This window comes from Nansenia antarctica, assembly GCF_963989245.1.
Source record: "Nansenia antarctica genome assembly, chromosome: 14".
Lineage (NCBI taxonomy): Eukaryota > Metazoa > Chordata > Actinopteri > Argentiniformes > Microstomatidae > Nansenia > Nansenia antarctica.
Genome location: NC_137684.1, coordinates 26,645,281 through 26,665,280, shown reverse-complemented (window position 1 = coordinate 26,665,280; position 20,000 = coordinate 26,645,281). Strand labels below are relative to the sequence as shown.

Sequence of the window (20,000 nt, the reverse complement as noted above, 5' to 3'; positions counted from 1 at the left end):
CCTTCACGCCTGTCCACGTGTGCCTTTGTGTCTGTAGGCATGTTGTCTGTGTGTGTGTGTGTGTGTGTGTGTGTGTGTGTGTGTGTGTTAATGCACGGCGTTGCACAGTGACTGGAGGTGATCTATTTGCCAGGCAAGCGAGGGAGGGAGGGAGAGGAGGGAGGGAGGGAGGGAGTGAGGGGGGAGAGGAGGAAGGGAGGGAGGGAGGGAGGGAGGGAGGGAGGGAGGGAGGGAGGAAGGGAGGAAGGGAGGAAGGGAGGGAGGGAGGGAGTGAGGGGGGAGGCATGGTGAGCAGCAGGGCGGGTCTTTTAATTAAAAACCCACTGAGTGATTAGTCCTCCTGGGGCTACTGACACATGATTGGTGGCCAGCCATGCTTGTTCATACTGGACCAGCCAACCACCAGGGCCGACCCCCGGGACACACTGCTCTCACTGCAAACAGTCAGCTCTCAAAAACGAGGAAAAAAAAGCAATACAATGTAAAATATATCTGAAAACTAGTGCATTCAGACAAAAACAGGAATATATTGCCTTTATTTAAGATATTTCATCTTACTTGCTGGCTTGCAGTTTTCCAATGGCAGTCTAGTCTTTACACGACGGCTCTGCTCGACACAAACATCAGGTGAAGAAAAGAAAGAGGCATTCTGACCTCAATGGGACTTCCTGGACAGATACAGATGAAATAAAAAATAGAATACAAATGTCAAGAGGCTGTTTTAAAACAGTGTAAATAGGAAAGGGAGGTGAGGGTTGATACTGTAAACAATGGACCTATCGCTAAGCCACGCCCCTGTCGTATATTTCTGTAGTATGTATGATCTATGTATGAATATGTAGTATATTTTAAACACACACACATACCAGGGCATGCAAGGACATGATGCCCTCTAACAATGAGGGTTCTATGGCAACCAGATGACCAACAGGAACCTCTGGGGGTTGGGCAAAGACACACATACACGCTGGCCCCTCCCCTCTGGAACGAAACGGGGAGAGAGGGAGAGAGCGTTCTCTTTCCAGCCGAGGTCCATGGGGAACGCATGTAATGTATATATCTGTCTGATTAAATTGTCTTAAACTAACTGTTCTTTGATTCATAACCAATAAGAGAAATACGCAACACATGGCGAGCAAGCAACGGAGATAATATAGCTTAATTTACAGTATTTTGCAAACTTCAATCTAACGAAGAAGGTAGGGTTTCTGCAGAGATCTCTCTCTAGTCGATTGGTGTGTTTAAAATAGACTGTAAATCTCAGATAAGTTATAGTCAAAAGAATCTGTGTAACGGTAATCTTGTTGGAATAGAAACAAACTTTTCATAATCTTTGATGGGTGGGTGGTGAGAGCCGGACTTTGAAGCCCGTTTTTTGTAAAATATAGTGTTTGATGGTAAGGTATGTGATTTGTTTGTACGGTATTGGAATATCGTGTGTGTCTGTGTAAAATTCGGTGAGGTTGTGTTTATGTGTTGGAGTGTGGGTGGACTGGGTAGTCTGTTTTGTATTGTAGCAGTGGAGAACACGTGAGGCTCTTTGTCTGTGTGAGAGGACGCCATTGTGTGGGCGGAGCTTGGGCGCCATTTGCAGTGTACTGTCAGCGGAGCGTAGACGCCATTTGATTGATTGATTGATTGATTGAAAACCTTTATTGTCCCCAATGGGGAAATTTTGTTGTCAAACAGCTCAGTTAGGGCAGAAAACATTCAGTACAGAAAACAGAAAAACATTCAATAAAAAACATAAAACAGTGCAGGCTCAATAAGTAAAAAGTTCCAAAAGTTCCATCTCCAGGTCTCCCCCACCCTGCAGGGCCTGGTTGTAGAGTCGGAGTGCAGCTGGAATAAAGGACTGTCCAAATCTTTTTGTACTTTGACGGGGGAGAACAAATCTGTGGCTGAACTTGCTCCTCATCCCTGCCAGCTCGCAGTACATCGGGTGGGAGGGATTGGCCAGCATGGCCGCCAGTTTTTTCCCCATCCTCTGTTCTGCCACCACCTCTAGGCTGTCCAGCCCGGTCCCCACCACAGAGCTGGCCTTCTTCACCAGTTTGTTTAGCTTCGCAGCATCCCTGGCACAGATGTTTCCACCCCAGCAGGCCACGGCGAAGAACAGAACGCTGGCAACCACCGACTGGTAAAACATTTGCAGCAGCTTGTTGCAGACACCGAAAGACCTCAGCCTTCTCAGGAAAAACAGTCTGCTCTGCCCTTTCCTGAGAAGAGCCTCGGTGTTGTCAGTCCAGTCCAGTTTGTTATTAATTTGTACTCCCAGGTACCTGTAGGAGTCCACCCTCTCGACTTCCACCCCCTTGATGGTGATGGGGGCTGGGGTCCTTCTCTTCCTCCTAAAGTCCACCACCAACTCCTTTGTTTTGCTGGTGTTAAGCAAAAGGTAGTTGGTGTCGCACCACTGCACGAAGCTCTCCACCAGGGCCCTGTACTCCTCATCCCTGTCGTCTGTGATGTAACCGACGATAGAGGAGTCATCCGAAAACTTCTGCAGGTGGCACTGGTCGGAGCTAAACTGGAAGTCGGAGGTATAGAGGGTGAAGAGAAAGGGTGACAGAACAGTTCCCTGGGGGGCACCGGTGTTGCACACCACCACCTCAGACTGACAGCCCTGCAGTCTCACATACTGACGCCTGTCTGTGAGGTAGTTGTGGATCCAAGCCGTCAGGGAGTCCTCCACACACATCACTGCTAGTTTGTCAGCCAGCAGTGATGGCTTGATAGTGTTAAATGCACTGGAGAAGTCGAAGAACATGGTCCTCACCATGCTCTGTGGCCTCTCCAGGTGTGTGTAGGCCCTGTGCAGCATGTAAATGATGGCGTCCTCCACCCCCATGCTCTCCTGGTATGCAAACTGCCGGGGGTCCAGGAAGTCCTTCACCTGGGGCTTAAGGTGTTGCAGCACTAGCCTCTCCAGGATCTTCATGACCTGTGGTGTCAGGGCGACAGGTCTGTAGTCGTTTGGGGTGCTGGGCCGTCCCTTCTTTGGCACTGGGACGATGCAAGAGGTCTTCCAGAGCTGTGGCACCCTCCTCAGTCTTAGAGATAGACTGAAGAGATGTTGGAATGTGTCCGCCAGCTCTCCAGCACACACCTTCAGAACCCTGGGGTTGATGTTGTCTGGACCTCTGGACTTGTTCACATTCACCCTGGAAAGCTGCCTTCTCACCTGCTCAGATGTTATAAAGCTGTGAGTACCGGTGTCTCCAGGTGTGAAGCATGCTCCCTGGCTCCTGGTGTTGGTAAGGGGAGGCAGTTGCTGTTGGGGTGCTGCTGGGGTGTCAGGGGGAGTGGGGGCTACTGTTGCCAGGGGTGCGGTACATTGGAGAGGGGAGGAGAGGGTCGGGGGCTGTGGGGGGTGACAGGGGGATGGGGGGGGTGACAGGGTCGGGGGCTGGGTCGGGGGCTGGGTCGGGGGCTGGGTCGGGGGCTGGGTCGGGGGCTGTGACAGGGTCGGGGGCTGGGTCGGGGGCTGGGTCGGGGGCTGGGTCAGGGGCTGTGACAGGGTCGGGGGCTGGGTCGGGGGCTGTGACAGGGTCGGGGGCTGGGTCGGGGGCTGTGACAGGGTCGGGGGCTGGGTCGGGGGCTGTGACAGGGTCGGGGGCTGGGTCGGGGGCTGTGACAGGGTCGGGGGCTGTGACAGGGTCGGGGGCTGTGGGGGGTGGCAGGGGGATGGTTGGTCAAACCTGTTAAAGAAGCAGTTCAGGTCATCTGCCTGCTCTCGGGTCCCCTCCACCACAGGATGTGGCTGCTTGTGGCCCGTGATCTTCTTGAAGCCCTTCCACACCTCCTTGGAGCTGTGGGCCTCTAGCCCGCCCTCCAATTTCCTCCTGTATTCCTCTTTGGCTGCTCTCAGCTCCTTCTTCACCTCCTTCTGAGTGGCCCTGGCTCCCTCAGTGTCCCCTGCCTTGTATTGTCCTGTGTAAACGGAGCGATAACACGCACGCTCGGGCACGCGCGCAGACACGCGGACACAAAGAAGCCTAGATATCTCTGTGAAGAGACTGCATTGTAGAATATTTGAATGAGATAAATAATAGTCTAACTGGATTGAAAGATAATCGTGAAGTTGTTGTGTCGTGGAAGATGGCATTATTGTGGAAAAGCAATGTTATGTTGTAAAGATTGATCTGGGAGTCCACGGCGGGTTTCCCCACGGAGGAAAAGGACAGAGACTAGCCCCTCCCTCTCCTCCTTCCGCTCCTGTTGTTCAAACATACAGACACGTTGCGTGTGATTGTTGCATTACATAGATTGTAGTGATTCAAAGATAGAAGGATAGTGAATTGATCATCGGGGGATTTAAAGTAGTTTAAAGATATTTGTCATTGTCTGTTAAAAGTAAAAGAATAGATTGTGACTTTAGGTTAGATTCAAAGCATATGATGTTTGTAAATGACTGTTGAATATTTGTCTGTTTCACAACACAATTGATTGATTCCACAGGTTTGGTCAAATGTCTGTGACTGTCTGGTGAAAACCATTCTGAATAACCATTCCTTTTGTTTAATATTTTGATAACAGCTAATTGACGCCACAGGTATTAAATCAATGTATATGATTATATAATGAATAATTCTAACTAATCATTCATTCCTTTCACTAACAAGTTGATTTCTTTACAGATTGTAATTAATAATTAATCATTTTCCAAATAACAAGTCGATTTCTTTACAGGTTATAATTAATATTTGTAATTTACATCTTTTATTTCAAGTTAGGTCATTTCCACAGTGTTTGATTAAGGAATAGCAGAATAGTACATATTTGATAATTGAGCAGTAAAAGGGTTTTTGTGGATCAGTGAATACTTAGGTGTGACCAGCCTTTGTGATTTAATAATTGTGTTGACCAGAACTGTAATTAGTATTGAATGAGTAATTAAGTGACACATATTCATAAACAATTAGGAAACACATTTAAGTATAAAGTACTTACACAGCTATTAGATTTAAGTTAATACTGCACTGACATACACAAGAGGCAAGTCTGTTATTCTGAAGTTGCAGGGTTTTTGTGGGGATGGTTAATACAGTTATATTGGACTAGCATTTGTTTAGCAAACAAGACAAAATAAGGTGGGTTGTAAGAAGCGTACACCTTATCTAATATAGAATATTGTCAGCATATTGAGCAAAGTAGAATGGGGTCGAATTCAACGAAGCTGTTAAAAGATATTAGTGAACATCGTGGAATGTTGGCTACGTTATCCCCTATGGCTATAGTGGAAAAAATGAATCCTCTTGTTAGGGAAATTAGCAAAATGTCAACGAAATGGAATAGCCGTTGGGCATACATTGAACAGCCGTGGCCGAAAGAGGGCAGCATTAATTTACAATTAATTGCAACATTGGAAATACTTATCAATGGGCACAAAGCACATCAAAGAGGAAAGATTAGATCAGAGAAACGCAAGTTAGAGTTAGCTATTTTAGATCTATTTAAGGTAGAGGGACAGAAAATAGCTCAGATGGAACCGGAAAAGAAAAAAGAATTGGCCAGAACACTGGAACAGAAATTGAACATTCCATCCCCAGACATGCGTCCTGCCTCCAGTCCCCCTCCATATGCTAAGGCACTGGAGGATCATTCCCAGAAGAAGAAGAAGGAGCCAAGGGGAAAAGGGGACGACAGGAGTGACGAGGAAGATGACAGCGAAGATGGCAGTGAAGACTCAAGTGATGACGACAATGCAGATGGAGGCTACAACGCGCAGGTCAGGAAGATGATAGCCACAGCCGAAAGGAAAGGTGGGAGAAGACGCCCGGAGAAAGAGGGAGATTGTCACCGAATGTCATCAAATACATTAAAGAACTGTCCAGTGCTGATTCGGGGTAACAAGATGGAATATCATCCGTGGCATCATACAGATCTGTCTGAAGTGATCGAGAAACTCCCAGTTCTGGAGGAGGGAGGACATTCGTGGACGCGAGAGGTCGACGTGATACTGACAGGAACGCAGGCCGCGATGGGAGACCTGAAAAGACTCTTAGCTTTTATTGCAGGATTGGATACAATGCAGGAAATATTGATGAAGGCAGGACTTCATAGATATATCAATACATCAGTTTATGATCCAGAGCTCTTCGCAGCAAACAGAGGCAGGCTGTGGAAAGCAATCAGAGAGACCTACCCTACTCACATTCACCCAGACAATATCATTGTGAAGCCACTGGGGGGGGATGAGAATCCCAGGGGTTATGTTGCCCGTGTGCACTCTCAATGGAGAAGTGTGACAGGGAAAGACGCTGAAGATAACCCCTTAGAAAAATCCATAATCAGGGAAAAAATACAAGAAGGGCTTCCTACCCCAGTTAAGGATAAGCTAGCAGAAGTGGTGGGGCTACGACACATGAACAAAGCTGTTTATATAGACCACGTAGCTCATCAAGTTGAGTTATATCGAAAGAATATTCAGATACAGAAGGCACGAGACGAAGAATCCCTCAGAATATTGACTCATTTGCAATTGACTGAAAGCGAGAGGAACATAGAGGGAGTGCAGGCTTTAGCCCCACAGCAACAGCCACCTGGAGTGCAGACTGCTACTTACCAGTCCTACTCACAGGGGCCACAAGGGGGGTATCCTGCTACTTACCAGTCCTACCCACAGGGGCCACAAGGGGGGTATCCATACCCACAAGGACCACCAGGGGTGCAAGCGGTTCCATACCAGATGTACACACAGGCTGGCCAAGGACCACCACCAGGGGGATGGACAGCAGCAGGGAAGGAGATGCTAGAACCATGTTGCCAATGCGACCAGAATGGACATCTAGCCTGTACCTGCTGCAACAGGCCCCAGGGGGGCGCAGGGGGGAGCCAAGGAGGAGGATATTGGCCCCCTACTACACCTGCTCCAGGAGTGATGAACCCTTACGGAGGCCCAGCAGCTGGCCTATAGGGGTGCCCGGAAGATCCGAGTGGGAGGTGCCAGCTGGTGGTGACAAAGAAGCCTGAAGGCGCCACACACCTTCCTATGTCTAGAGAATATGTGAAGACAATCGGATTTGAGGGAATTAAACAGCTGATTCCTACAACTGAGCTTGTAGACTTAGAGTACAAGGGACAGAGAGCAACTCTGTCAACATTTGTGTCAGAACACACGCCAACAGGGCTGCTAGGGAGAGATGCTCTATGCCAATTGAACTGTACAGTAAAATGCACACCTGACGGCTGTCAGGTGACGGTGCCATCCGGTGTTCAGATTCCATCGACAGCCAGAGTGATTAAGCATAGAACAGACCTACAAGCTTTGCCTTTAAAGGGAGCTGATATAGAATATTGGGTTGATGGGTCTTGTTACGGGGTAGGAGAAACTTTGTGCGCTGGGTATTCCTTAGTTAAAGCACAGAATTCAAAGTTTATTGTAGAACAGGCTGAGGCAGTTCCTCAGCCTTGCTCGGCTCAGTTGGCTGAGTTGATTGCCCTCACAGAAGCATGCAACTTGGGAACCGGACGGAGAGTGACAGTGTACACCGACTCTGCCTATGCACATAATGTTTGTCATTTTAATGGAGCTGTATGGAGGGGGCGGGGTTTTAAGAGAACTGATGGTACGCCTATACAGCATCACGCACAGATCATGAAGCTGTTACAAGCCATGATGAAGCCAAAGGAATTAGCCATAGTGAAGTGTGCCACACACAGGTCTGACTCATCACATGTCACACAAGGTAACAGGGCTGCAGAGGATGCAGCCAAAGCCATTACAGGAGCAGACAAGGCAGGTAAAGGTCTTCTGGTCACACATGAAAAGCAATTACAGGGCATGGTCACACTTGAGGATTTATTGATGTTACAGAGTAGAGTAACTACGTTAGACAAGAGCGTTTGGCTAGCAAGGGGGGCAAGTCAGGATGACACAGGTCTATGGAGGAATCATGAGGGGTTGGTTGTAGCACCCTCAGATTTAATAGGCATGTTAATACGGGAAGCTCATGGATTAGCACATGTGGCTAGGGGGGAGGTAAGACGCAAGATCACCAAGGAATATGGGTTTTGGAGTCCATATTTGATGGAACAGATTGACCATGCTTTAGGTCAATGTGGGGTCTGTTGGAGAAACAACATCAGAGTGGGTACACCAGTGGTGTCTGGGCATATCCCTACCCCAATAGGGCCACGGGTGGTGGACAGGGGGGTGGATGTACAGAGTAGGCAGGATGTTGTGCCAACAGGTGCCGAGGTCCCCAGAGAACCTGAGAAGGAGGAGCTACGACGAGATGCTGTGGTGTTGCCTGAGCCAGTGGCAATGCCAGTGTTACAGCCAGTGACATTACCGGCAGTGCCTGAAACCGAGGGGACAGTGGAAAGCTGTCCAGATGCCAATGAACCAGAAACCAACGAAGCAGAGAGTGCTGACAGTCTGGAGGTCCAGCCTGGGAGTGTCCAAAGCCTGGACACCTGTGCTACTGGGGATGCTGGCGAGTGCCTGCACCATGCTTCAGATGATGCTGAGGGCGACTCCCCAGACCTTGATCAGCGTGGGAGGGGACCAGGCGGCTGCCTGAACCTCAATGACACTGACGGACGACGACCAGTTAGGAAAAGATTAAAGACTATGAATAGGGTAGTGAAGCAGCAGATCAAAGGGAACGACGGGAATGGACAGCAGATGATAGCATGGCTGGAAACGGTCTTAGGGGCATGGGAAACTTATTTTGCTAAGATAGGAGCACCTATTATAGCAGACATGATTTTTGACTTTCTTAGGAGGCAGGGCCTCATTGACTGTTTTTGGAAAATCAGTCACTCAGTCCACGTTAATGAACTTTTCAGAAGACTAGTCCTCACCTGAGGTGAAGATCTATGCATTAATGCATTCCCTTTGTCCTATGCTTACTGTTGGAGAATTATGTGTTATGATAACTGAATGTCATTATTTGTGTATTGTTTGTTTGTTTCTATATCGTGTGATTGAGGTCAGTTGAGAAGTGATGTGGTGGTTATACAAAGCTAGGAGAGAGGTTCTGTTCCTAGCGCAACGAAAATGGAAGCTCCTGACTATGAAAGTGTTATCAATCTGAGACAGCGGTAAAGGCTGTTCTCCAACTGGGTACAAGTGCTAGTAACCTCTGACCCTGACGCTTCAAGGACAAAGAAAACATCGGTCGTTGGAAGTTGCTGTATTGATTTGTGCATGATGAACTGTGTTTAGTTTAATTGTGATTGTTATTTTCAAAATTCTTTTTATTATTGGTTGTTTTCTATTTTTTGTTTATGATATCTTTGGTTCCTAATACTGGTCCTGGGTTGGTCTGTGTTATTGTGCTTCTTGTGTTGTGTGTTGGTGTAGTTTTTCTGTCTGTTGTTGTTTATTTTTTAATTTTTTATTTTATTTTAAAAAAAAAATTTTTGGGATGTTTTGTGGGGTTTTGTGTTTTTGTTTTTGTTTTATGGTAGTTTAGTTTCGGAACACCCTCTGGGTGGTCCGAGGGGGGATGTGTCGTATATTTCTGTAGTATGTATGATCTATGTATGAATATGTAGTATATTTTAAACACACACACATACCAGGGCATGCAAGGACATGATGCCCTCTAACAATGAGGGTTCTATGGCAACCAGATGACCAACAGGAACCTCTGGGGGTTGGGCAAAGACACACATACACGCTGGCCCCTCCCCTCTGGAACGAAACGGGGAGAGAGGGAGAGAGCGTTCTCTTTCCAGCCGAGGTCCATGGGGAACGCATGTAATGTATATATCTGTCTGATTAAATTGTCTTAAACTAACTGTTCTTTGATTCATAACCAATAAGAGAAATACGCAACACCCCAAAATAGAAATTGTCCAATCATATCACGGCAACAGTCACGACAGGCAGAAAACTCTGACAAACAACTCGCTAATATCTGATGGTGAAAAGCTTCTGGACAAAATATTCTTGTCATCTTTAAAAAAAAAAACTAAAAAAAAAACATGTCTATTACTTGCTGTGGTGAATCAGAAATCAGAAATTTGCCAACTGCCGCCATTGAATGTCATTCAGTCACGGTCGGTCAGTCAGTCAATGTCAGTGAAGCGTTGTTTGTTTGTCCGAGTTTTCAAAGGGGGCGTGGCTTAGCGATAGGTCTAAAGCCATGTGAAAGGACTGTGTGCGTGTTATGTTCTGTTTGGCACATCTACTCAAGTAATGACAGGTAAAGTATCCTAAAGGTCCTTCCAGCCATTTTCATAGAAACAGATCGTGTAGCCTATGTTGTCGGCATGTTTTATAGCGAGCAATGTGGTTTACGAGAGGCCACTAGAAGACGAGGTAATTACATGAAGCAGTTCATCAAAATGTCTACAATGTTGAAAGTGCAGCAGTTTTTATTAAATCAATTTTTATGATATGTCATCCCCCCACCCCCCATTTGTTCCCATGTTAGGTAAATTGAAAAAAATGTCAATGCTAGTACATAGGACCGCAAACTCTACTCACTGTACATAGCTCATAACTGTAGGCCTATATAGCCCATAACTGTACATACCTCTAAACTAAACTGATGTTTACAACACTAGGCTACATCTACACATACTGTACATTACATTACATTAGTTACCTATTACTACCATTCTTGTTCTACTTATATCATGCCCTTATATCACTATTTGCATTTCTGGTTGGATGCTAAACTGCATTTCGTTGTATAGTACTTGTACTCTGCGATGACAATAAAATTAATCTAATCTACTAGCAGCCATGTTCCTATGACAGCACTTGTCACCAGGGACATTAGCTTCTAGAGAACTCTCGTAGGGGTTGTCTCTCAGGGTTCAACTTAAGCCTAAACTAATTTAGATATTATTATATTATATTTAGATATATATCTATATTTTATATTGACTGTTTTTTTTTTAACCAATAATATATATAATAACTAGTCTAAGACCCAATCCCATTTCTTATTTTTACCCCTACCCCTATTTTTAAAAATGTAATTAAGGGCACAGCTATTTCATTAGTTTGATTATTTTGTTATTATTATTTGTTATTTTTGTATTTGTTTATTCTATTTGTAACCACTAGGGGCAGCACTTGGGATAAAGGTAGCAGGTGTGTATGTCGGGTGAGGCACCACTAGTGAGGCACTCATATGCTTTTTTTTTACCAGAGTACGAGAGAGGCAGCCATTGAACGTGAGTGTTTTGCTTGGAAATGGACAATAAATCAACTTAAGCGTGGATCTCTGGCCTGGACATGTGACTTCTGAGTACTACTTAAGTACCTGAGTACAGCCTAACTGAAATGGTGCATCAGTGGGGTTTTTGTAAGTTTAATTTAGTTTGAAACTCTGTTGTTGACAAATAGCCATTTCAACATCCGTTTCGGATAGCACAGAAAACAACTTTGCCACCCACCCTGTGAAGTCCACTTTAGACAGGAAGGTAGAAGACTTGCTGGGTTGTAGTGGTGTCAAGTTTCCATGTTCAACTACTGGAGGTGTTGGGCTGGACACTGGCAGCTGACACACACACACACACACACACACACACACACTCACACACTCATGCTAGAGTTGTTTACCATCCCACCATACACTCTTCTACACAAGCACACACACACACGCACACACACACACACACACACACACACACACACACACACACACACACACACACACACACACATCTCTTCCCTAGAATGAAATATTGAGATGGGGTGAACAGGTTTATAAATAGCCCCTGTGCAGAGTCCTCTGACCACAGACGCCAAACCACATGGTGAGAAAATACCACTGGCCGCTGCACGCTGCACCACGCCAGGCCCAACACCACCTCACAGAACACTCTCTGTCCTCCTGTCTCTCTCTCTCACTCGCTCTCCTCCTGTCTCTCTCTCACTACCTGTCCTCCTGTCTCTCTCTCACTCTCTGTCCTCCTGTCTCCCTCTCTCACTACCTGTCCTCACCTGTGGTGATTCACATTAAGAGACATTCACCAAGAAGGGTTTGTACCTTTAAGAGTGGGGGTTAAAGGGGCAAGGGTTTCCGGTTCCGGGTGAAGTTATTGTGGTTGTCACGGAGAGTGTATGTTAGCATGTAGCAGAAGTGAGTGAAGTAAACATCCTCGACTCCAACCTACGTCTGTCGTCTCTTTGTTGCACTTCCCACATTGGTGACCCTGACGAAAGCGAACGAGATGTCTGTCCAGAACCCCGGAAACGCCGCCGCGTTGCCCGCACCGGACTATGCTAACATATACGCAGCAACCGTCAAGCTGCCCGACTTTTGGCAGCAGAACCCACGGGCGTGGTTTCACCACATAGAAGCCCAATTCCGGCTGAGAGGGATAACGCAGGATGGGACTAAATATTTCCATGTGGTGTCTGCGTTAGATGCTTCGACAACGGCGCGCGCGATGATGCTGTTAGAGGATCCACCGGCTGTCGGCATGTACGGTGCATTGAAGACATTCCTGCTGAAACTTTATGAGCTGTCAGAATTAGAGAAAGCAGACCGCCTGCTGTCACTCAATGGCCTCGGCGACGGCAAACCGTCGGAGTTGATGGAGAGAATGTTGTCGGTGCTGGGATCAGCTGATCCCTCGTTCTTGTTTACACACATTTTCCTGCGGCAGCTCCCGGCGCCTGTGCGCACAGCACTGGCCAGTTCCCCCCTCTCCTCCACCAAGGATTATCGTTCTCTGGCTGCGGAGGCCGACAGGGTGTACCTCGCTAACCGGCAGCAGTTTATCCATGCGCTGCTGCCCCACCCAGACCACTTGACCCCACCTCCACCCCTGGAGGACTATACAGACACCGCGGCCGCGGTGACGGCCCGCCGCCAAGCCGACGACGGGCTCTGTTACTACCATGCAAGGTTTGGGTCCAAGGCCAAGCAGTGTCGCAAGCCATGCAGTTTCAGGGTACAGGGAAACGCCAGGGCCGGCGCTCATTAGCGGCTATGGGCGCCGGCCGTGACTGCAAGCTGTTGTTCGTCGCCGACTCCTTATCTGGCCGGCGGTTGCTGGTCGACTCAGGCGCTCAACGCAGCATCCTGCCAGCGCAGGCAGTGGACACCATGGCCGGCGGACACGGCCCCCAGATGGACGCCGCTAATGGCACACCCATACGAACATTTGGCATCAGGTATGTGGAAGTGTGTTTTGGCGGGCGCCGTTTCGGCTGGGACTTTGTTATGGCTGCTGTATCCACGCCACTTCTGGGCGCGGACTTCCTCTGTGCTTTTAACCTGCTGGTGGATATTAAGAACTGTCGCCTGATCGATGCCCTCTCTTTTGCTTCGTACCCCTGTACGCTGGGGGGGGCGGGAGCGCTTTGCCTGGCAAACACGCTGGCCACCGGGGATCCATATCAACGCCTGCTCGCCGGTTTCCCTGACCTCACTACACCCACGTTCTCAGCGGAGGTGGCTAAGCACGGCGTAGAGCACCATATCACCACCGTGGGCCCCCCAGTCTATGCCCGGGCCCGACGCCTCGACGCGGCCAAGCTTGCAATCGCCAGAGGGGAGTTTTCGACCATGGAGCGACTCGGCATCGTGCGCCGCTCAAAGAGCCCGTGGGCTTCCCCCCTACATATGGTGACTAAGGCCGACGGGGGTTGGCGCCCCTGCGGCGATTTCCGTCGCCTGAATAACGCCACAACCCCCGACCGGTACCCCGTTCCACACATACAGGACTTCTCTGCCCACCTGGCGGGGGCCGTCATTTTTTCCAAGGTGGACCTGGTGCGCGGGTACCACCAGGTGCCGGTCCATCCGCAGGATGTGCCAAAGACGGCTGTCATCACACCCTTTGGACTTTTCGAGTTTCTGCGAATGCCTTTTGGCCTCAAAGGGGCGGCGCAGACGTTTCAGCGCCTGATGGACTCTGTGCTCCGAGACATGCCATTCAGGTTTGTTTACCTGGATGACATTCTGGTGGCCAGCGCGTCCATGGAGGAGCACATGACACATCTCCGGCAGTTGTTTGAGCGGCTCAGGGCCCACGGCCTCATTGTAAACCCAGCCAAGTGCCAGTTCGGGCAGTCATCCATCACCTTCCTCGGACACCATGTCGCTCCGCAGGGAGCCGCCCCTCTTCCCGCCAGAGTGGAGGCCATCACCAGTTTCCCCCGTCCCCGCACGATACAGTCTCTACAAGAGTTCCTGGGCATGGTGAATTTTTACAACCGTTTTATTCCCCATGCCGCCCACCTCATGCGTCCCTTGTACGAGACCCTGCGGGGAAAAGGGCCCAAGGACGTGTTGGACTGGTCCCCGGAGATGGACAAGGCTTTCGGGGCTGCTAAGAACGCGCTGGCTAACGCTGCTCTACTGGCGCACCCGTCTCCCACAGCCCCGGTCGCCCTCACGACGGACGCCTCTGACTATGCAGTGGGGGCGGTGTGCGAGCAGTGGGTGAACGGGGCTTGGCAGCCGCTGGCCTTCTTCAGCAAACAGCTCCGCGACAACGAGCGCAAGTACAGCACCTTTGACAGGGAACTGCTGGGTCTTTTCCTGGCCACCAGGCACTTTAGATTCCTGTTAGAGGGCCGCCAGTTCACCGCCTTCGTGGACCACAAGCCACTGACATTCTCCATGGCCAAGACCTCGGAGCCATGGTCTGGGCGTCAGCAGCGTCAGCTCTCGGCGATCTCCGAGTTCACCACGGACATCCAGCACTTGGCGGGCAAGGACAACTTCGTCGCCGACTGCCTCTCACGGGCGGTCGTCGGGTCTGTGCACTTAGGACTCGACTATGCCGCCATGGCGGCGGACCAAGCCGCAGACTCTGACATTCAGGCCTACCGGGTCGCTCCTACTGCACTGCAGCTGGAGGACGTGGTGTTCGACGCGGCCAAAGCCACTCTCCTCTGCGACGTCTCCACCGGCCAACCACGTCCTATGGTGCCGGCTGCCTGGCGGCGCAGGGTTTTCAACACCATCCACGGCCTTTCCCACCCGGGGGTGAAAGCCTCGGCTAAATTGGTGGGGATTAAGTTTGTTTGGCCTGGCCTCCGGAGGGACGTTAGAACCTGGGCTGGCTCGTGTGTGGCATGTCAGCGCGCTAAGGTGCACCGCCATACCAAAGCCCCTTTGGCACCGTTTGTGGTGCCAGAGAGGCGTTTTGACCACGTGCATGTGGACCTGGTAGGCCCCCTGCCCCCGTCTCACGGATATACCTACCTCCTCACCATGGTGGACCGGACCACCAGGTGGCCAGAAGCTGTTCCCCTGGCCTCTACTACGGCAGCGGAGGTGGCCCGGGCGTTCATTGGGTGCTGGGTGGCCCGCTTTGGCACACCAGGTGACATCACGAGCGACAGGGGCCCCCAGTTCACCTCGGAGCTCTGGACTACGGTTGCTGAGCACCTGGGGGTGAAGATCCACCGCACTACGGCGTACCACCCGCAGGGCAATGGTCTTTGTGAGCGGTTCCATCGGGACATGAAGGCCGCTCTTCGGGCCAGCCTGATGGACAGTGGCTGGGTGGACCGCCTCCCGTGGGTCATGCTCGGTCTTCGCTCTGCCCCCAAAGAGGATCTCCAGGCCTCGTCCGCCGAGCTGGTGTATGGCCAGCCACTGCGGGTTCCTGGGGAGTTTCTTCCAGAGGCTGCAGCTCCCTGGTCGGCCGCCTCTCATAGAACTGTGTTCCGGGGCATTGTGAATGACCTCGTCCCCATTCCGACATCACGTCACTGCCTCCCCCAGTCCTACGTCCCCAGGGACCTGCCATTGGCTAAGTACGTTTTCATCAGACACGACAGCCATCGGGCTCCACTGCGGCCCCCCTACGACGGGCCCTTCCGTGTCCTGGAGGCGGGCGCTAAGCACTTTGTGGTGGACATGGGGGGCAGGTCAGAGCGGGTCGCTATAGACCGTCTCAAGCCTGCTCACTTGAACATTGACGAGCCAGTTCAGTTGGCCCTACCCCCGCGGCGGGGGCGGCCCCCTACCCCAACCTCTGTCCCTACCCCAACCTCTGTCCCTACCCCAACCTCTGTCCCAGCTCCAGTTCCAGTTCCAGTTCCAGTTCCAGCTCCAGTTCCAGTTCTCACCCTTAATCCCCCTCCTGCAAAGCGCAGCCGTTTCGGCCGCTTGATCCGCCCCCCGCCACGTTAACTGTAGTACTGTTCATGGATTGCCTGTTCAGTTGGACTTTTAATGGTTATCTTGGTTTTTTGTACCTTCTGGGTTGGTGAATTCTGGGGGGGCCTGTGTGGTGATTCACATTAAGAGACATTCACCAAGAAGGGTTTGTACCTTTAAGAGTGGGGGTTAAAGGGGCAAGGGTTTCCGGTTCCGGGTGAAGTTATTGTGGTTGTCACGGAGAGTGTATGTTAGCATGTAGCAGAAGTGAGTGAAGTAAACATCCTCGACTCCAACCTACGTCTGTCGTCTCTTTGTTGCACTTCCCACAAGTTACCTATTACTACCATTCTTGTTCTACTTATATCATGCCCTTATATCACTATTTGCATTTCTGGTTGGATGCTAAACTGCATTTCGTTGTATAGTACTTGTACTCTGCGATGACAATAAAATTAATCTAATCTACTAGCAGCCATGTTCCTATGACAGCACTTGTCACCAGGGACATTAGCTTCTAGAGAACTCTCGTAGGGGTTGTCTCTCAGGGTTCAACTTAAGCCTAAACTAATTTAGATATTATTATATTATATTTAGATATATATCTATATTTTATATTGACTGTTTTTTTTTTAACCAATAATATATATAATAACTAGTCTAAGACCCAATCCCATTTCTTATTTTTACCCCTACCCCTATTTTTAAAAATGTAATTAAGGGCACAGCTATTTCATTAGTTTGATTATTTTGTTATTATTATTTGTTATTTTTGTATTTGTTTATTCTATTTGTAACCACTAGGGGCAGCACTTGGGATAAAGGTAGCAGGTGTGTATGTCGGGTGAGGCACCACTAGTGAGGCACTCATATGCTTTTTTTTTACCAGAGTACGAGAGAGGCAGCCATTGAACGTGAGTGTTTTGCTTGGAAATGGACAATAAATCAACTTAAGCGTGGATCTCTGGCCTGGACATGTGACTTCTGAGTACTACTTAAGTACCTGAGTACAGCCTAACTGAAATGGTGCATCAGTGGGGTTTTTGTAAGTTTAATTTAGTTTGAAACTCTGTTGTTGACAAATAGCCATTTCAACATCCGTTTCGGATAGCACAGAAAACAACTTTGCCACCCACCCTGTGAAGTCCACTTTAGACAGGAAGGTAGAAGACTTGCTGGGTTGTAGTGGTGTCAAGTTTCCATGTTCAACTACTGGAGGTGTTGGGCTGGACACTGGCAGCTGACACACACACACACACACACACACACACACACTCACACACTCATGCTAGAGTTGTTTACCATCCCACCATACACTCTTCTACACAAGCACACACACACACGCACACACACACACACACACACACACACACACACACACACACACACACACACACACACACACATCTCTTCCCTAGAATGAAATATTGAGATGGGGTGAACAGGTTTATAAATAGCCCCTGTGCAGAGTCCTCTGACCACAGACGCCAAACCACATGGTGAGAAAATACCACTGGCCGCTGCACGCTGCACCACGCCAGGCCCAACACCACCTCACAGAACACTCTCTGTCCTCCTGTCTCTCTCTCTCACTCGCTCTCCTCCTGTCTCTCTCTCACTACCTGTCCTCCTGTCTCTCTCTCACTCTCTGTCCTCCTGTCTCCCTCTCTCACTACCTGTCCTCCTGTCTCTCTCTCACTACGTGTCCTCCTGTCTCTCTCTCACTACCTGTCCTCCTGTCTCTCTCTCACTACCTGTCCTCCTGTCTCTCTCTCACTACCTGTCCTCCTGTCTCTCTCTCTCTACCTGTCCTCCTGTCTCTCTCTCTCACTCTCTGTCCTCCTGTCTCTCTCTCACTACCTGTCTCTCTCTCTCTCACTCTCTGTCCTCCTGTCTCTCTCTCACTACCTGTCCTCCTGTCTCTCTCTCTCTCTCTCACTACCTGTCCTCCTGTCTCTCTCTCTCTCACTCTCTGTCCTTCATTGTCAAACCTTCACTCGTTGGGCTTTCCATCTCTACTCTCTACTATCTCTCTCTCTCTGCCACTTTTGAATTGCAATTTCACTGAAATATTGACTACAGACCCACATTTTAGAGGTCATTCAGATGGTCGAAGTCAAAGTCAGCTTTATTGTCAATCCAATATATGTACAGACATACAGAGGGCTGAAATTGCGTTTCTCTCCCATCCACGGTGCATAGCAAACAAAAACAATAACAATAAAAAGATGGATTGTGTGTGTGTGTGTCTGTGTGCATGAGTCTGTGTGCAGACATCTCTCACAATGCAGGTGGACTTGGTGCACGTGGCGCCTGGGTTGTTTTGAAAAATACACAGTTAACAAGAAACACGTGATAAAAACAAGTGATTGGCTCAGACATTTTTCCATACGTGGTACAAACTAAGTGCTGTCTCTTGTATTCTATGTCATCTCATTTTAGTCAGTCAGTACCTGGCTTGATTTCTCTTTCCCTCTCTCGCTTCTCCCCACATCTCTCTCTTTCTCTCTCTCACTCTCTCTCTCTCTCTCTCTCTCGCACGGCTTAGGCTGGAATTTGTGTATTATAAACTGACGGATAATATAGATGCTTTTATAAATATGTGGGGTATTGGCGGGGTTTTGTGCTCGGTCGAAGAAGAGTTGCTTGTACTTAATTTTTGAGTTTTTCTAGTTTTTAATGTTTGTAATTTTGTTTATTTTTGTTGTTGTTTTATATTCTATTATGGAACAAGTGAATTAGCTTGTATTTTTCTGAAAGGTGAATAAAGGAAACATTTAAACCTCTCTCTCTCCCCCTCTCTCCCCCTCTCTCTCTCCCCCTCTCTCCCTCTCTCTCTCTCTCTCTCTCTCTCTCTCTCTCTCTCTCTCTCTCTCTCTCTCTCTCTCAGGGGTATGGGGTGCCCAGGCGTTGGAGATGTCCGCGGGGAAGATCCCCTTCGTGGAGGCGATGAACGGCAGCACAGTGCTGCTCCCCTGCACCTACTCCAGCTGCATCGGCATCAAGAACCTTTACTTCAACTGGCACTACAACGACAACGGAACCATGAACAAGGTATATAATAATAATAATAATAATAAAATAAAATAAAATGTAACCTTTATTTAACCAGGTGACCTCATTGAGATAAGGAATCTCTTTTTCAAGGGGGACCTGTTCAAGAGGGGCAGCACAAGGACACAGGCAGACATTCAATACACAGATAATAAGATATGATAATAAGAAATAAGAAATTAAAAAGCAGGTTTGGACGGGCACAGATGCTGATTTAAAAGCAATGACAATTTCCAATAAGATACATAATACAAAATAACAAGAAATTAATTGATTATATAACTGATTATAATAATAATAATAATAATAATAATAATAATAATAATACATTAGACGGATATAGCGCTTTTCTAGACACTCAAAGACGCTTTACAAACTGAAAAGATCAAGTAGTAATAATAAAAAAAATAAAAGAAAGTATAGGGGCCTAGTTAAGGTAGTGCTGGGGACACATGGGAAGGGGAGGGGGAGAGGGTTAACTGGTGAAGGCGAGCATGAAGAGGTGGGTTTTGAGGGCCTGTTTAAATGTTGGCAGGGTGTTGGCCTGTCTGATGTAGTTGGGGAGGGCGTTCCAGAGGGACGGGGCTGCGGCTGAAAAGGCCCTATCACCCCAGGTCCGGAGCTTGGTCCGTAATATATATACATTATTATATATATACTGTATATAATAAGGGAGGGGGATGGGGGGGGGAGAGAAACGGTGGACGGGCAGAGGGGTCTATTTTACCCCGTCGCTTCTGTTCTGTTCTGTTCTCGCCAGAGTCCTGCTTCCGTAATCTGCTTTTGTAACACACCCAGAGCAGGGAACGTGCCGTCCCCTCGACATGCCATCACACCTCCCAGACCCCCCCCCCCCCCCCCGCCTCAGAACACTGCCATACTAAGCCCCCCCCCCCTGAAAGCGCTGTG

General features: G+C 48.9%; 1 protein-coding gene across 1 annotated transcript in view; it reads left to right on the top strand.

Moving 5' to 3' along the window:
• The window catches only part of scn4ba (sodium channel, voltage-gated, type IV, beta a), a gene marked incomplete at both ends in the record, with an annotated part of 44,928 nt that overhangs the window by 21,216 nt on the left and 3,712 nt on the right, over positions 1 to 20,000 (top strand). The window contains one exon of the mRNA XM_080544910.1: positions 18,928 to 19,091. Coding sequence (XP_080401036.1) covers positions 18,928 to 19,091 — 164 coding nt within the window. The remainder of the gene's footprint in view (positions 1 to 18,927; positions 19,092 to 20,000) is intronic.